Source organism: Lissotriton vulgaris, chromosome 4_1 (assembly GCF_964263255.1).
Source record: "Lissotriton vulgaris chromosome 4_1, aLisVul1.2, whole genome shotgun sequence".
NCBI lineage: Eukaryota > Metazoa > Chordata > Amphibia > Caudata > Salamandridae > Lissotriton > Lissotriton vulgaris.
Genome location: NC_141691.1, coordinates 998,327,906 through 998,344,518, shown reverse-complemented (window position 1 = coordinate 998,344,518; position 16,613 = coordinate 998,327,906). Strand labels below are relative to the sequence as shown.

At 43.1% G+C, this 16,613-nt stretch overlaps 1 protein-coding gene across 1 annotated transcript in view; it reads right to left on the bottom strand.

Moving 5' to 3' along the window:
• Positions 1–16,613, bottom strand: part of MYO10 (myosin X) — a 593,993-nt gene that overhangs the window by 318,942 nt on the left and 258,438 nt on the right. Inside the window, exon 3 of the mRNA XM_086965266.1 lies at positions 15,098–15,256. Coding sequence (XP_086821392.1) covers positions 15,098–15,256 — 159 coding nt within the window. The remainder of the gene's footprint in view (positions 1–15,097; positions 15,257–16,613) is intronic.

The window sequence follows — 16,613 nt, the reverse complement described above, 5'->3', positions numbered from 1 at the left end:
TAGCGTTACCTGTGGTATACATGGAGTATTTAAGGACCATAGGCTTGAGATAACAAATACGCTGCGCTTTGTACAAAGGGCAAAGTAGTAAAAAGTGCGGTGTGCTTTGTTTGGTAAAACCGTCACATGGACAAGGGGTGACTGGGTGAGATTTCATTGTTGGGAAGGCAACCAGGTTATGAGCTATACCTAATCTCAATCTTGAGAGAACAAACTGATGAGACTGTCTGTGGATAACATTAAGGTACATGGGAATACCACGACTATCATCTTTCAGTGAGTAATGAAAAGTATGTGTGGAATATTCTCTGGTAGCATAACTTCGCACATCCGATTTCGCCCTAAGATAATCGTTTTTTAGTTCCTGCTTGCTCAGAGAATTCAAACAGGTGGGGTCGATACATATGTCCATGTCAAACAGGTCCTTAACAGTTGAAATCACATATTTTAACCATGGGATACTTAAAACTTTATCCAAGAGCAAGCAGTCCTTGATAATGTCTTTGGTAAAGGCAGTTTCCGTCTTGGTAAAAATAGATTTCCATACCAGCAATGGCCTTAGTCCGGTAAGATCGGACAGGTAATCCATATCTAGTTCCGAATGAGTTAAAACAGTAGATGCCGAGGGGGGAAGACAAAGCAGCCGTTTGATGAACTTGTTTTCTTCAATTTGTAGCGCCCTCGCACTGCAGTGTCCCCACACCCCCGAACCATACAGTGCTATCGAGGTACATCTGTGTTTGTATATAGTCAGCATGTCAACAATACATGTCAACAATACGGCGGCTTCCTACTCACTGTACCCTATTCACAAAATACGGTGCATTCCTGTCTTTTTAGCCAGCGCCGGCACACAATTTAAAGCTGAGCGCTAATGCAGGGGTCTTTGTGTTACTGGCAGGATTGTTTTAACGAGAGGTATTTTCCTTGTTCTATGTGCGCTGCAGAATGCAGCAGATGTGGGAAGAGGACAAAACAAGGTTGTTACTCCTGCTCTGGAGAGGGGTACGTTTCAGGCACTGCCCCAGGTTTGCGTGATGTTGTAAATATGGGTCAGTGTCACAATCCATTAGTGGTAACACCCACAGCAACACACATGGAACATCTCGTTGAGGCAAAGTAAGGGAATGCAGCGCTTTGAGCTGCCTTGCCTTGCTCCATATCTATGAGGCCATGAAAAGCCACGCAGGGTGACTTTGCGTGGCCTCCTAGATATGGCTGAGAGGCCTGTACTACTGGCTCATCATAAAAAGTGTAAATGAGGGCCATCGTTTTCAGTGAATGTCTTGGGTTATGTGATGACATGCTTTGAATTTTAACATCCTTGTACATCTGTCCAGATGCTTCCGTGCTTTCCTTGACAACAAATTCTCTTCTGCAATTTAAATTGGACATGGAAGTGTTTGGACTACTCTCCCACCAGAACGTCCTCCCCTTTTGACCAGTCACCACCTACGTGCCTATATACTAATTTAAGCGAGAAATATTTTTGATGTAATATTTTACCAAGGTTGATATTAAGGGGTCAATGTTATGGACTAATGGATATGCTACATGTGCAAGTATCAAACACATTATCTCGGTCTCATGCACAACATCAAATCACACTACTGATAGACAACAGCTCGACAAATGTCCTTCTGCAGGCACACACAACAAATGGAGTAGTTACTTGACCAACCAGAATGCACTTTGCAGCCTTGACATGAGGTAGGTAAAAGCTGTAAATATGCTACAATAGAAGTTCAGTTCTTGGTGATACTCTAAAAAACATATCCATGTATTAATTCATCGTACGTTAGATTTCTGCAAGTTGCTATAACTGTGTTCACATCCATGAGAAATGCAATGGTAGTAAATAATTCCTACAGGGAATGGGGGAGTCAGAAAAAATGCAGTTAGTCAGATCCTAACTAGTCAAGATGCATACGTCTAGCCTTGAATATGTGGCTAAGACAGTAGTTTGCTCAATGAAAACCAGCACACCTTCATAAGAATGAATGTAACTGAGCGCTTCATTTGGTTATCATCCCTTTCATATCCTTCAGCAAGTTGAGGGCCAGAATAGTTACTGTAGAACATATTCATTTTATCTTAAATATTGCTTACAAAAATAGAGCCAAATTCAGTGCAAATTTTTTAACGTTAACGCCTTGGAACAATATCATTTTCACTATATTTCCGATATGATTTTTATGTCAGACAATATTCGGACAATGATGTGCTGGTACCACACCCTGGCGCTATTACGGATTTCTTCAATCTAACCCTGGGCTACATCCAAGGAAATAATACATTTGTTAACACATTCTTTAAAGGGCTTTTAACAGAAATCAACATTGAAGATGATGCAATCACTACAATGAGAAGTAAAAACAAAATGGAGTGATAATTAAGATCCCTATCCAGGACAGAGTTTTACGCTAACTGTTGGATTTATAAATGATTTTCACTTAGATACATCAGATTACTCATTATTTAGGGAGGTACTATTACAACTGGTAAATACTGGTAGCTCAGAATGTGATATTTACTGTGTACGGTATTCCCTCCCCATTGACAACTCTATAACTTAGCATATGGAGAATAAAGCAGTAATACCACACATTTGCCTCATTTTGAGCTGCAGCATTACCTGCTGAAATCTGTGAAAAGGAAAAATTTGGTATTTTCAGACCACTTGAAATTTAGATTCGGGCACAAGCTCATTTGTGCCCGAGACAGGATTATTTTCTCTGGGCCTACAGCCGTAAAAATATGTTGTGTAAATACCCTGAAAATGTGACATGGATCCAAAAGTCCTGTGGCTATACTGTATAATCCAGGTCTAGCATATGGGCCCATTCCATTCACCTTTAAATCTTCACATAATTTGCATTTTGCTTCTGTCTTTAAATCGTTATATATTTTGCTGCTTTACCATGGTCACACATCATATTAATCACAAAATCACATGAAATGTGGCAACATTTCTATCTGCATTTCATCACAGCCCCATTAGAAATGCCAGAGATGGAGAAAGCAAGCAAGGATTCAATGCCTTAAAATAAATGGACAATGTTGTCCTGAAGAAGGTACCATCTGCCCATTCATTTCAAGACAGTCACACCAGCAACCAATCTGAACATTACAGTTGTTTGTGCAGTCACCAAAGTGAAAAAGTGTCTGATTGATCAATTTGTGTGCAATTGACACATAATGCCAACCCTGCCTCTGGGCCTCCTTATTTTGACAGTTGCACCCTGTGCAGTTGATTAGGTACTGACATTGGTAACACTGCACAGTGGCATGTCCTTTTTGAATGAAGCTCACTTCATCGATCAGGCACATTATGTGCGCACCAATTTTCTCTGACCTTGTCGCATGTACTTGATGTAGCAGAGTCCCTTTTTCCAGGGCCAGCTGGCAACCTTTGAAAGTGGTGTGGCATGCAGAGTGCCCCACCGCTTCCACTTCCCAAAAAACTAAATAAAACACTCACTCCCTCCAAATCCCCATATTAAAACACCACCTCTCTCCAAAAGTCTAAAATAAACTACCTCCAACCAAAAACCCATGATAAAACAACCCCTCCCCCACCCAAAATACAACTACACTAACACATTGCCTGCCACACGTCCTCCTTGTTGAAACTGCAGTCTGCTGTGGAACTCCCCTAACCATTGCATAAGCTTCTCTAATGCTGTGAACTAGCATGAGGGAAGCGCCAGGATTGGATGGAGCGGGCTGGCAGGGCGCTACTTCAGTCCCTGGAGGCCTGTGCTTGCTCTTTACCTAGCTGTCTAAAACAGCTCGGGTTGGAGAGCTGCAAAGTGCACATGGCAGGTTGCCAATCGCAAGACAGCCGTCCAAACTGACATGCGCACTTTGGAGCATCCAGCTAGCCACTGGTCCAGTCCTCTATGCTGCCAATTGGCAGCAGAGGACACACCACGCATGCCTCTTGGTTCAGGGGCACTGCGGCACACACACTGGGAAAGATAAAATGGCAATTAAATCATTCATTTCACAGTGATTTTATTTTTTCATGCCCAGCTCTCAGTGGGCGTGGCAACGCTCCCCCGTCTTCATGGAGAAACCGGCACTGCCTTTTTCATATAGTAGGGCTCCATTTCTTATTTAGTTTTTACTGTATCGAGTTGGACACAGCATCTTTTCGGCCTTCATGCAATTTCAGTATTATCACTGTTAATGGACGACCAGTTTGTGGTCAATTGTTTCATGTTAGTAAGGGTGCTATTCATACTGTGTTAGTGATGAGTAAGAATCTCAAAAGAGACCCATGTTAGTGCAGCCCATACCCTCAGAGAGGCCCATGAGTGCACAATGGCTGAAGAAAGATGAAGCTTCTATACTTAAAATGATCTGCAATCGACAACAAAGCATAAACATGACACAAGCACCCATTATCAAGAACTGCATTACCGCACTGTTGATATTACTAGAATGCTTTGCATGGCAAGCAAAGCGATGAAAACGCACAAGGAGTGTAAAGGCTAATATAAAAGAAGTCACTCAATAGGTACCAAAGCCCTTTTGCCCACCATGTGATCAAGAAAATAATCGGACACATCTAAAATGGCAGCTAACAGTCAACAATACAATTGCTGCCAACTTCACACAGGTGAACACCATCTCAGGTGTCAAACACTGAACAGAAATCCAGACCAGATGTAACATGGGCTTTACTGAACACTGATTCAACAACAGCTTTACAGTGATATTGATACGTTTTCTCGCTAGATTTACACAATCATCCAGAAAATAGGGGCTTTCATTTATGAAATCAAAATGAAAAACTGACATTGAGCTTGATCACCAAACCTGACCCCTCACTAGTCAACATACAAATTCCAACTTGGACAAGAGCTCATGCACAACAAAGTTATGAAAAATATCCCCAATATCCAATTCCCAGATATTATATTGTATTGTATTGTAATTGCATTTATATAGCGCTTACTACCCCCGACGAGGCGTCAAAGCGCTTTTTCGGCGAGTAGCAAGCTACTCCGGGACCCATAGAGGATTACTGTTGAATTAGTATGGTGAAACATGCAAGTACATTTTAAGTGGTGGATAGGTTAGTCAGTTAATTAGATTTGGAATGATAGCAGAAGGATAGAGGAGGACAAAGGTTTGTATTTATATAGCGCTTGCTGACACACGCTATTCAGGAAGTCTACAAAGGTTTAGTGGTGAATTAATATGGTGAAATATGAAGTAATTTCAGTGGTGAATATTAGTTAGTTACTTGGAGTGAGAGGGATAAAAGGGGAAGAAAGATTTGCAATCATATAGCACTTGTTACCCCTAATGGGTGTCGAAGCGCTTTTCTGGCGAGTTATTAACATTAAAATATCAGTCTCCTTACTCACCTTCCTGAACTAAAATAGAAAATAATTGTATCACACTTTCTGACCTTAAGGTCCAACCAAATCTCGAAATTAAGTTTGTATGTATGCATGTAGTATATATGTATAAATGTCTTTAGTATTTGTATAGCATGAACCTAGACAAAAAGGCAACAGAGCGCTTTACAGGGTTAAAGGCAAGCATACAGTCAAAGAGTGATACGAAAAGTAGCTGCTCATTGTATTGTTACTGCATTTTGATGTAGAGTTCTTTAAAGACGTGTATCTTCAATTATTTCCTAAACTGGAGCAGTGTTAATTTGGTCCTCATGGATATGGGGATGCTGTTCCAGATCCTGGGAACGTTAAAGGTACATCCAAGGCTTCCAGCATCCTAGTAAAACCCTGCGAAGTAGCTGGGTTAAACAACTTCATCATTACCACTTTACAGAGGTTCAATTCACAATGCTCGATTCTGCAAATAGACAACCCTAAGCAGTTTTCCAAACAGAGGCCAAACAACATCCTAGAAAGGCAAACTCATCAAACAGATTGGGTTCCATATTGAACTTCGAGCATTCGCTCTGTCATCACCATTTTTCAAAAATTACCTCTCACCAATCCTCAAAGGTATCAACCTCTATTGTCAACAATTTCAAAAGTATGTGAATGATATTGAGATCTTCCTCGAACTGGCGAACATGGCTGAAGAATAACGCAGTCATGGAAAGGAAATACATCGGAAGGTCTCAGCAACATCTAAGCATCTGATCTACAATTTGGTAGTCGTGTACTTTTGTAACAAATGAGTCGTAAGGATGTTTGCCTTATTACAAATGCATTAGCATATAAAGCGCTTTAGATAAGGTGTATGTGATATTTGCCGTGTTTGTGATGAGGACCCGCCACCCAAACACCAAATCTGGCCCTAATTTATGAAGAACTGCTCCCTATGAGTTAATGGTTTTCCCTCATGGGAGAAAATAATGTTTGTTTGGAAAGGGGGAACATATAAAAAATATAGCCTCATCAGCTTGGCATACATCCCTAGATGACACTTTGACACTGGGTGAGAAAGTAAGAAATATGGGAATCAAACTGGGAGCGGGCTTGTCTGTTGACCCACAGGTAAACATAGCTCTCAAAGCGGTCTCCGTCCAAATTATCATCCTCAAGAAAGAGAACCCACTGCCAGATGTAAAAAAACATATTGAACTCACCCACTTTTCATAGATTCTTTCAATATCGAAATATTACAATATCTTTTACACTGGACTCCTTGAAAGATGGCTCCAAAAATTAGTAATAAGGCAGACTCAAGTGGCCTGAGTCGGCTTAGATCTGAAAATTTTAGGGGGGGGGGGGGCATAACGGCCAGAGCTGCCGACTTTAGATTTGAGGAAACAAGTTCGCTTTTCGGAGTCAGCTCAACAGCCTGTGATTCTGAGCAAACCATTTAATTGCCCCGTGCCACAAAATGAATGTGTCCTTGTGTAATGTAACCGGTGCTCATATAAAGCGCTCCAATACCTTTGGCCCAGGTTGGTGCTATATAAAACTCCGGGGGGGGGGGGGGGGAACAATGGCGCAAATAAACGGGGCAAGTATGCTAAAGACTTCCTTCTGTTCATCACACTCAACCCCAAGCTGATAGTCAACAAAACTCTGCAGTGCTGAGGTAGGCCACTATATTCAAACAAGTCCATCAGCTAAATAATGTCTATGAATAAGATAGTCCCAGTCCCACTCACCCTGGACAGTGCCGCCTCCCAAAAATACCCATCACAACCAGAGGTCTTCTCAGCACTGCTGTGGAGTCTGTTATATTTACAGCGTGGGACCTCCTCTTCACAGTGCTTCCCTTTTGAAAAAGAATAACTGTAGGAAGTCAACTTTTTTTTCTTAAGAGCCTGCTGCACTGCCAAGTGCTGGAGTTGTGCTTTATCAAGGCTACTTAGTCTTGTTTCCACCACCTGCCTCTTTTTTCTAATACCCTACCCTTACTGCCTTTTTTTTCGCACTCTAGCAATATCTTTTTCATTCCTGATTTTTCATACTTTTCTTTTTTTTTTTCTTTCTTTCTGTTCCCCCTTCTTTCTTCCATAAACTTCTCGCTCTTGCTCTGGTGCCAAAGTCTGATGGCGCAAATAAGTGTGGGTCTGCTAAAATGAGTGCCAGTGCCTACCATCAGCAACCACCTGCAAAAATCAAGCACTGCCCTCACACCTGAACCCGTATACAAAACTCACTGTTGACAGACCATGGATCCTGTCACCAAGAGGAACATAACTTCTGGCAATCATCCGAAGGCGTAGCTAAACACTACAAGACACTGCTCTACAAAGCCCCTAAAAAGAAACAATCTTCTGAGCCTGTTCAAGCTCTTGTCACATTTTTCAAACTGCAATTATCAAATCCAGTTTCAATTGTCTTTATTAATTAAAATACACTGTCTTCATAAGGTATTTCAAAACGTGATGATAATATGTTTTCCAAAAGTTTCGTTGAGGGCCATTTGCAGCAGGTGGCAAATAAGGAGGGGGTCACTTGTGCCAAGATCCGGCGAAATACATTTGTTTAGAGCATACTTCTTTTCCCGGAGATCAGCTGAAACGCCACGCTAGTTTTAATGCAGAGGGAATCGCAAATTCAAACTCTGAATCTGAAGAGAAGAGGAAATTACGAAAACGTGATATCCTAGTGGCTTATCACCTGATCCGAAACAGCTGGCAGGGAAGAGCTGCAACCCCCAATGCCTGCATAAATTGAAACAAAGAAACCCTTAACAGATCAAAGGATCCGCGGCGTAAGCTAATTATGCGCGGCCAGCCCAGACCTCTCCCACCACAGGCCACAACAGACGGGCGGCAACTGCTGCGGGCAACGACCTGCTAACGCCCGAGGCCTTCCAGCCGTGACAACGACGCGCACAGGATGAGAACCCAGAGGCCCTGACGCAGCACAAAATGGGGCAGTAGAGAGACCCTGAAGAATGTGATTGAGGGGCCCCTTCCGCCCCAGGGCGACAGGGGCTGCGGCACGCTCCTGGCCCAAGGGTTTGTGAAAAGGCTTTGGATTTGCGTACAAATGCACAGAAACCTAAAACTGGGGGTACAGTTTTAGAAATGGTGGAAGACATTTGATTCTCCGACGCAGTACCAGACAGGCCTTATTGCACTGGGTATTTACAGTGGGCTGGAGCCCTTGTAGGCCAATTTTGAAAGTCAGGGAAGAATTTACACGTGGCCCTTGAGGCGCCAGCGCTATCTTCAGAGGGCATTCCCTCATTTGCATAGGGGCATGAGCCAAGCAAATGATGGAATCCCTTCACATCTGCACCTGTGCCGTATTACAGACGTGGGCGCAGAGGCAAAGAATTGTCCACTGAGGGCCCACAAGACTGCAATGCTAACCCTTGCATCCTCACTTGACTAAACTGTGTGATTAAATTCAAATCACTTAGGGCCAGATGTAGGTAAATCTCATTTACCGATTCATAAATACCGAATTTTACCGATTCGGTATTTATGAATCGGTAAATGAGATGTAGGTAAAAATTCGGTATTTTTTACCGAATCGGTAAGATTCGGTATTTACCGATTCGGTAAATACCCAATCGGTATTTGCTATTGAATCCTATGGGCCTTGAAGCCCATAGGATTCAATAGCAAATACCGATTCTGTATTTACCGAATCGGTAAAAATACCAAATTGCTAAGGGGGACAGGGTGTCACTTTGACACCCTGTTGCACCCCTGTAACTGGCTTTTGCGCCATGTGGCACACAGACATGCCCTTAGGACATGTCTGTGTGCCACATGGCACAGGTGTACATGCATAGATGTGCATGTACACGAGAATTCGTAATTTACCATGCAATTGTATTGCATGGTAAATACTGAATTCTAAAGGCCCTGTAGCACTGTTAGAAGTGCTACCTACATCACAAAATACATTTTCGGTATTTTTACCGAATGGTAAATTTACCGAATCGGTAAAATGTACAGAAGAAAATGTACGTTTTTTTTTGCCCCTACATCTCCATAGCCCTTTACCGGTCGGAAACGGACGAAAATCGGTATTTTCGGCCGTTTCCGACCGGTAATGGGCTACCTACATCTGGCCCCTGATCCCCATATGCCTCAGTAATCTACCAAAACTGCAAGTGATTAGAAACAGAGTCAAGTGAATTATTAAAAACTGCAGTTGTGTGACTGCACTACAGTCTACTATAGCGGATTCGGACTCATTCAAAAGTACTGTGAAAAACACGGACAAAGGACAGAGATAGTATGCCTTTCTTTAAAGTTTAATTCAATGGTCAGTTTAACAAGATTCTGACTTTACTACACCCTTTCTAAGTCAAATACCCTTTATGATGGCCCCTGTGACACCGTATTATCAAAACGATCCAGAGTTTTTTTTCAGTTTGTTCATGCCACCACCTGATTGTCTTAAAAACTGTACTATTCATTGGAGCACAGAGCCACTTAGGCCTCTATGGTGTCTTAGAATGTGGTGTTGGAACACTGGCATGGAACTCTCAGGCCAATGGGGGCCTGGACTGGAGGGTTCATCTGGCGGAGTTGGTCCAGGTATACGGTAGGTGAGGTATTGATTGAAATCTTAACATTGTACCAATTCATGGCCCTTTTAGCTTCTTTACAGCCTTAATAAGTTGCCTCTATATACTGATTTAGGGAAGAAATAGTAGCTTTCTAGCCACATGAAAAGAAGCAATGGAATATTAAGCTCCTGATACCTTGCAGATCGATGCGTGTTAGATACCTATCAAAACTGGCTCAATTAGGTTGACAAGTTCTTTTTTAGGGTGTCAAGTTAAGAGTGCCCTGACGTGGCTACTCAGCAAAAGAGGACTACATGGACAGTGACTTTCATGTAAGTGGTATCAGGACTATTGTACCTCTCTCAGCATTCTGATCTGAAAGTTGCAGGACCACGCACCAGCACTGAACAACTTAGGTTGACGGAAACATACGGAAGGGTATCAGAGGCATCTTACATCTACCTCTGCTTAAGGGCAGGATCTACCTTTGGAGAGGATGGCAGCTTGCAATTCATACATTGGCTTTACAAGCTGCAACCATTAGCTTAATTTTCTATCAGTTATAAGCAAAAGTGCAGTTTTTCAACAAAAAGGAGGGTCAAGGCTGATTTGCATATGGCTAGGTTTAATGCTGTGTCGCATGCTATTAGATCTTGCTCTGCCGGCCAGTGGATGTAGGCAGCTAAGCTGTTTTATATGCCATTGTACTGCTCAATAAAAACGATTGATTCTAAACTGGAATGGTATGGGGAGAAAAAAAACGATGGATTTAGGCCCAGATCTCTGTAAGGGGGTGAATGATTGACATTGTTCAACATTCTGTCCATCAATTGTTCTTTTTGAACCTATTCCTCTGCACGTCATTAGCAGGGGTAGCAAGCGCTATTTAGATGCAATTCCAACAAAATCCAATGAGTGTTCTGAGACACCTTTGTATATCCTTTCGTTATCCACACACTAGTGAAGGAGGGACTGCTTGAATCACAGTTCAATTTCTCTGTGGCTTGGTGGTCTTTGAGAAATGACACATTATCTTGTAGCCCAGAGTGCACTGCTGCGTCAAGGCTTCAGCTCTTAAAGGAACACGGTGATCCAACCTCTGGGGGTGTCCCAAGTGGAATCTCAGAGAATTGTGTTGTTTGATAATGCTGTTGAATGCCCCAGAGATTACCAACCTTGCTAGCAGCACTGCTGTGCCTCCCTACTGTAACAATGAACCAAGATAATCAAACAGACATGGAAAGCTTGGTTACAGTGTCAAGACTGGCACTCCACTGGAACCAATCAGTGAAGGCAAAGAAGGCAGTGAGAGCAGGGACCTGGTGAAATTCTGCTGCTCTTTGTTCAGCTTGACATAAGTACGTCCCAGCCATATAGAAGTGGATCGCAGGGGAAAGGCAACCAAGGCCAGAGTTCTATGTTCTAAATTTCCAGCTGTCCTGGACAGCTTATCACAACTGAACAATATTCTTCTTCGCTGACAATCACACCTGTTTCTAGTATCCAAATAGTACCTTCAAAACGGGGTCTCCCAAAGTAATTCTACTAGGGTCGGCTTGTGCAGGATTTTAAGAATACCCAAATATGATCTACAAGAAACATATCTCAATGGCAGTAATTTACAAGGTCATTGGATATTCTAAATGTTTTGCATAGATCTGACCATCTTGGACGTATGTTTTATCTCCTTATATTAAAACAAATTACATTTTTACAAAATGAAAATTGAGAACTTGGGCTTTATAGGCTACAATAAAAAATGTAAGTATTATAAAAAAAAAAATCAATTATTCAACACTTGAGAATGCTACACTTCTCTGCTAGGTAGCCTTGGAGAAGGAGATGTTTTTGTTTTCTGATGGAGTCCGCTCCATTGCAAAAAGCATGTGGCTGTTGTGGAGGGAATAAACTCCATACTTCCCATGAGCCTTCACTGTCCGCAAAGTTAGCCGAGGCAAAGAACCGCCTCAGGGTCCAGCATGAGCCACCATTCCCCTACATGCATTTCACAAAATGGAACTACAGAGGAATTTAAAGGTAGTCTGAAGGATACTGGAATTCAACCAGCAGGAACAGAGAGAAAATGAACCTCTGCATTATACTTGATGAAACACTCACCCGCATTCCCATAACCACGGACCATTTTGTGGGATTAACCTGATGATGCACAAAAGACAGGTTACTCAAAACAACACTGCTGTGTATACTGTAATACAGCACACACCATATAAGACAATTGTGCTGGAATCAAAGCATAGTGAGTTAAGAGCTTGCTGCTAAGATTGCATGTTTATATACTGAAAGGGCAAATTTAGCCTTTCATCCTTCTGGGGTCAAAAAAACGAGGACCACTTAGTTGATAATAATAAAACCTGGTATCAACTTGTATAAAACAAGAAATGTGTGTTCACGTGTGCTATATTGTAAAACATTTGTAATATCCTAGTTCAAACTGAGGGTTAAGTGGAGGTTTGGGCAAGAAAACGTTCAAAATTCTACCTAATGCACAAGTCACTTTAAGATGCTCTAAAATGATATTTTCAATTATTATGCAGCAGGGAAGGACCAGCAGGGAGAGTAAATAATGCAGAAAGAAAAGGCAAGATATGCTCGGTAACGCAGCACATTTTATCTCAATTTTTCGTCACTTATTTGTTTTTTACACATCTTAACAATGTATGTGCAAAGATTTCACCTAATTAATATATTTTTAACACCTTAAGTCAGCAACTGAGAGGTCACCTGCTTCTGAAGCGGGACAAAGGACTTGGCATTGCGGGGCAACATGAATGAAGCATTTTTAGTAACTCGTGATCCGTTTTGCGCAAGGAACTATTTTGTTTTTGTAGAAATCTGCAAATTGTGCAGAAAATGATGGATTATATGGTAAGAGTGGCATATCCATAATTATGTGGAAAACTTCAGGACACAGAATTGCATAATTCCACTGGCCCTGCCCGCAGCATATGGCATCGCCCTGCTGGTTTGTTAATTACCAGGCAGGGACTGAGTGTGGATTATAGACTACCTCAAATGACATATGTTGATTACTGCTCACAGTGGGCTCACTGGCCAGGGGGTGGGGGCGTTCCATGGTTGAGTGGGTGGGGCTGAAGGATAGTCCAGACAGTAAGCCAATTAATGATGAGATAAACTCAAAGGCGGAAACACAAAGGGAACCTGATCAAAGCTGAAAGCACTTAAGAGCAGAGGCCGGAGCCCAACCAGGATAAGAGAACTGGCCACACAGCACAATGTAGCACTTCCCAGCCCAAGCCCCTGCCTTCCTCCCCCATAAAACGCTATTTTTAAAAGCCCTCTGGGCTGAATGTATAAAATGTGGGGATAGCGTTTGGCACACATAGCCGTTTGACCAAGGGCGGTATTCTGAGTTCCATTATCAACACTGCAGTGAGGTGGCTGTGGCAACGGCCTCCTTAGCCCGCTGAGAAGACCAGCGAGTTCATAAAGCGCTGGTAACCTTGTTATTGTGGTGAATAATTTGTGCTGCAGTTTGAGCGTCCCGCCCCTGTCCCGACATCAAAGAGTTAATTACGGAGATCCCAGATAACAATCTAACAAAAAAAGACACTTCAAGATACCAGGGTACGCTGGTGTGTTTTTTTTTTAAATACTACACACACAAAACATTAAAAAAACACAGAATGTGCAATGTTAGGCGTGTCAATGAACACAGCAGGACCCTTTATTTATTCCACCTGGGTCAATGAAGAGGGCATTTCTTTTGTTAAATTCCTTTAAATGAACCCTCCAATGATTAAGATACCAACCACCTCAGTGTCTTCCCAACAGAAAAGGAGGCATAGGTCCAACTGTTCCAGGTGCTTAACACTGGCACTCCTAGCAGCATGCAGGGTGGCATGTCTGCACTAGAGTGCCCATTATGCACATAGTGCTTAATCACTAGTCCCTCCGTCAATTTTTTTTTTGCTTTTGTGACAGACACACAGTTTGCATCTCAGAAAACGGTCAACACCCTATTTGTTAGGAAAAACTGCTGCAAGCGTATTCAAAATGTCTTTATGCAATACACAGGTAGGGTTAATTTACAGGCGAACCGGATGTTCAGCGCTGTTTAACACTAACCGCTGACATCAGTCATAAAACCAATATCGCGCCACTGGGAATCACAGTGATGTAGTATTTGCCATCTGGTGCTTTGCATTTCGCATTGTGGCTGAGGCACATGCAGTTTTAGAGTTGTTGCTCCTGTGCCGCCATGGAGCAAATTTAGGGCAACAAGTAGCTGTCAGGATACCAACTGTTCCTTGTGGGATAATACGGCTGCTATTGCATTCTTCTCATGGCCGCTATGGCCTGAGGATATCATAGTTTGTGGCCCCATCTCCATCTTTTTGGGGCATTATACACTTTTTACATTAGGATCGCCCAGTTACTCCTTTTGAGATGCTGTAGAGCAACCGATTATTCTTGCTTCGCACTCCAGTGCATGCCTGGTGGGTGGGTGGTTCATTCCTCTGCTGCTGGCAACGAAAAGAGGGAGAGAAAGAGTGCAAGACCATCTAAATAAAACCCAACCTGGGCTGAACATGACATCATCTGACATGGTTCAGGAACAGAGATTTCGAGCTGGCAGGGGCTAACTTGTTGAGCCAGGTGGCCACTGAGAGATACTATTCACCAGGCAATGGGGAAGCAATAAGGAGCTGTCACCTTTAATGTCCCCTGTAGGTGGCGTGGCCATCTGCCTTTCCTTCGTGGTCTAGCACAAAATAAACGAATGCACATACTTTCGATCAGACTAAAATGTATTTAACAATGCAAAAAGAATTGACTTACCATGTTTCTATGTGGAGAACAGTTTGCAGGCGAAGGTAAACTGGGAAGAATTATGGAGGAAAACTGAGGCTTTTTTAAAATAACAATAGCTTTCACTGACTGCGCAGGCACACTCTAGGAGAAACCTAAGAAGAGTAGCTGCAAGGGGATGAAAAGGCTATGTGACCACTCACAGTACTAGAACCAGGGTTCCCAAATAGTCTCCTAGAGCAACACAATTTGATCCAATGCCCTTGGTAGTACTATATCAAACATATGTCGATGCAGGAAGGCAAAAATCTTTGTAAACTAGTCATGGATATTGAGCAGGACCAAATCAGTTATTAAAGCAGTTTTAATGAAAGGAAACACTCACGTAAATTTTATTTTGATGGTATCGCTGGAAAAGGTTGTACATGATGGAGCCTTCATGGAGGTCAACCAGTGCCGCCATGTCTTCCACCCCCTCAATGCTTGTCGGATGCATGGCTGCCACCTTCTGACGTGTGATCGTACTCTGCTTGTAGGTGAATACCTGAAAAAGGACATAGGACAGACACTCAGAAACAGAAGCACAGACAAGTATGCCAAACACTCAAGGGATCAGAAGGTCATTAGGGTCTTCAACATGTCAGCAAAAATATTTCGGGGTGGCCTTTTCTATATTCCAGGCCTGAGCCTGGCTGAGCTTGCAAGAACTCCCCTTCATCAGCATTCCTACACAGACAAGCAACTGGCCCCTGCTGCCCCAGGCCTGTAAACTGCACATGCATCTGACCTCTGGTCTAAAAATGAACCTCCTTTCTATTGGCATGTGTTTTTTTCCTTTCACATTGTTGTTATGCCATGGTTTCGGTGAATTGTTTTTATTTGTATCCGTGTCTCAGAGGATATTATTCGACCACAAAGGGACATGCTGCCCTCAGATACTACAGCAACACATTTTACTCAAAAATTCCTTCCACGGACCCCCACTATCACTGGTGCTTGGTGTCCTGAAATGTAGCGGGAGGTAAACAAGCCCTTGCACAACTTCCACAGAGGAGGTCGGTCGAGAGGCTGTTACGGGGTTTGGCATACTTCGTGCAATAAATGCTATGTAGAGGGTCGGTTTGGGGGAAAACACTGCCATATAGCCACTAACGGCCTGTCAGATCTGCACCTCTCACGCTCACATTCTTGGCTGTTGAGTGTTAAGCTCAGGTAAGTGTTACTGCAGCCATTATAGACAGTCTCTGTCTGCAACCAATGGGAAAGCTGTGATAATTCACCTGACTGGACTCTGAGGCGGATGTTTGCAGACGTCAGCCGGTTATCCGGAAATACAGCCTCTAGACACTAGAGAATGCTGAGGGTTGGCCTGTTGAGGCTTGATCGCCCGTGGTTTAACATCACACCCAATACGATCGAAGCTGCTCTCTCATTGTGTCTCTTCCTGGCTCCACGTTCAAGCAAACACAACAACCACACAGTACTTTCCCTCGACAAGGGGCGCAGGGTGGTCCCTACTATTGAGCGGGGGCCCCACCCTTCAGGGGGCACCATGCAGGCCAAGCATATCTGCGTAGTATGGGAGACGCGAGGGCCCCTCGTCACATTCTGCAGGGGGGGGGGGGGGGCATCATTGTGCGTTACTTATGCCACTGGCCTGGGCTCCCTGCCATGTAAGACGGATCTCTCACCTTTTCTACCTCTTTGCACTCCTGTCACGGCGGGTCAACATTCAGTGGAGCCAGATAAGTCAGTCTTACCATCCTTCAACTCCTTCCTTAAACGTCATGATTTAAGTAAAACGGCGCAAACATGTATCCTACCAATGATCGTCGCACCCCCATGCCTGTGCACTGAGCTGTCCTACATATTCAGTACATCCTCAAAATCTCACGCACGCC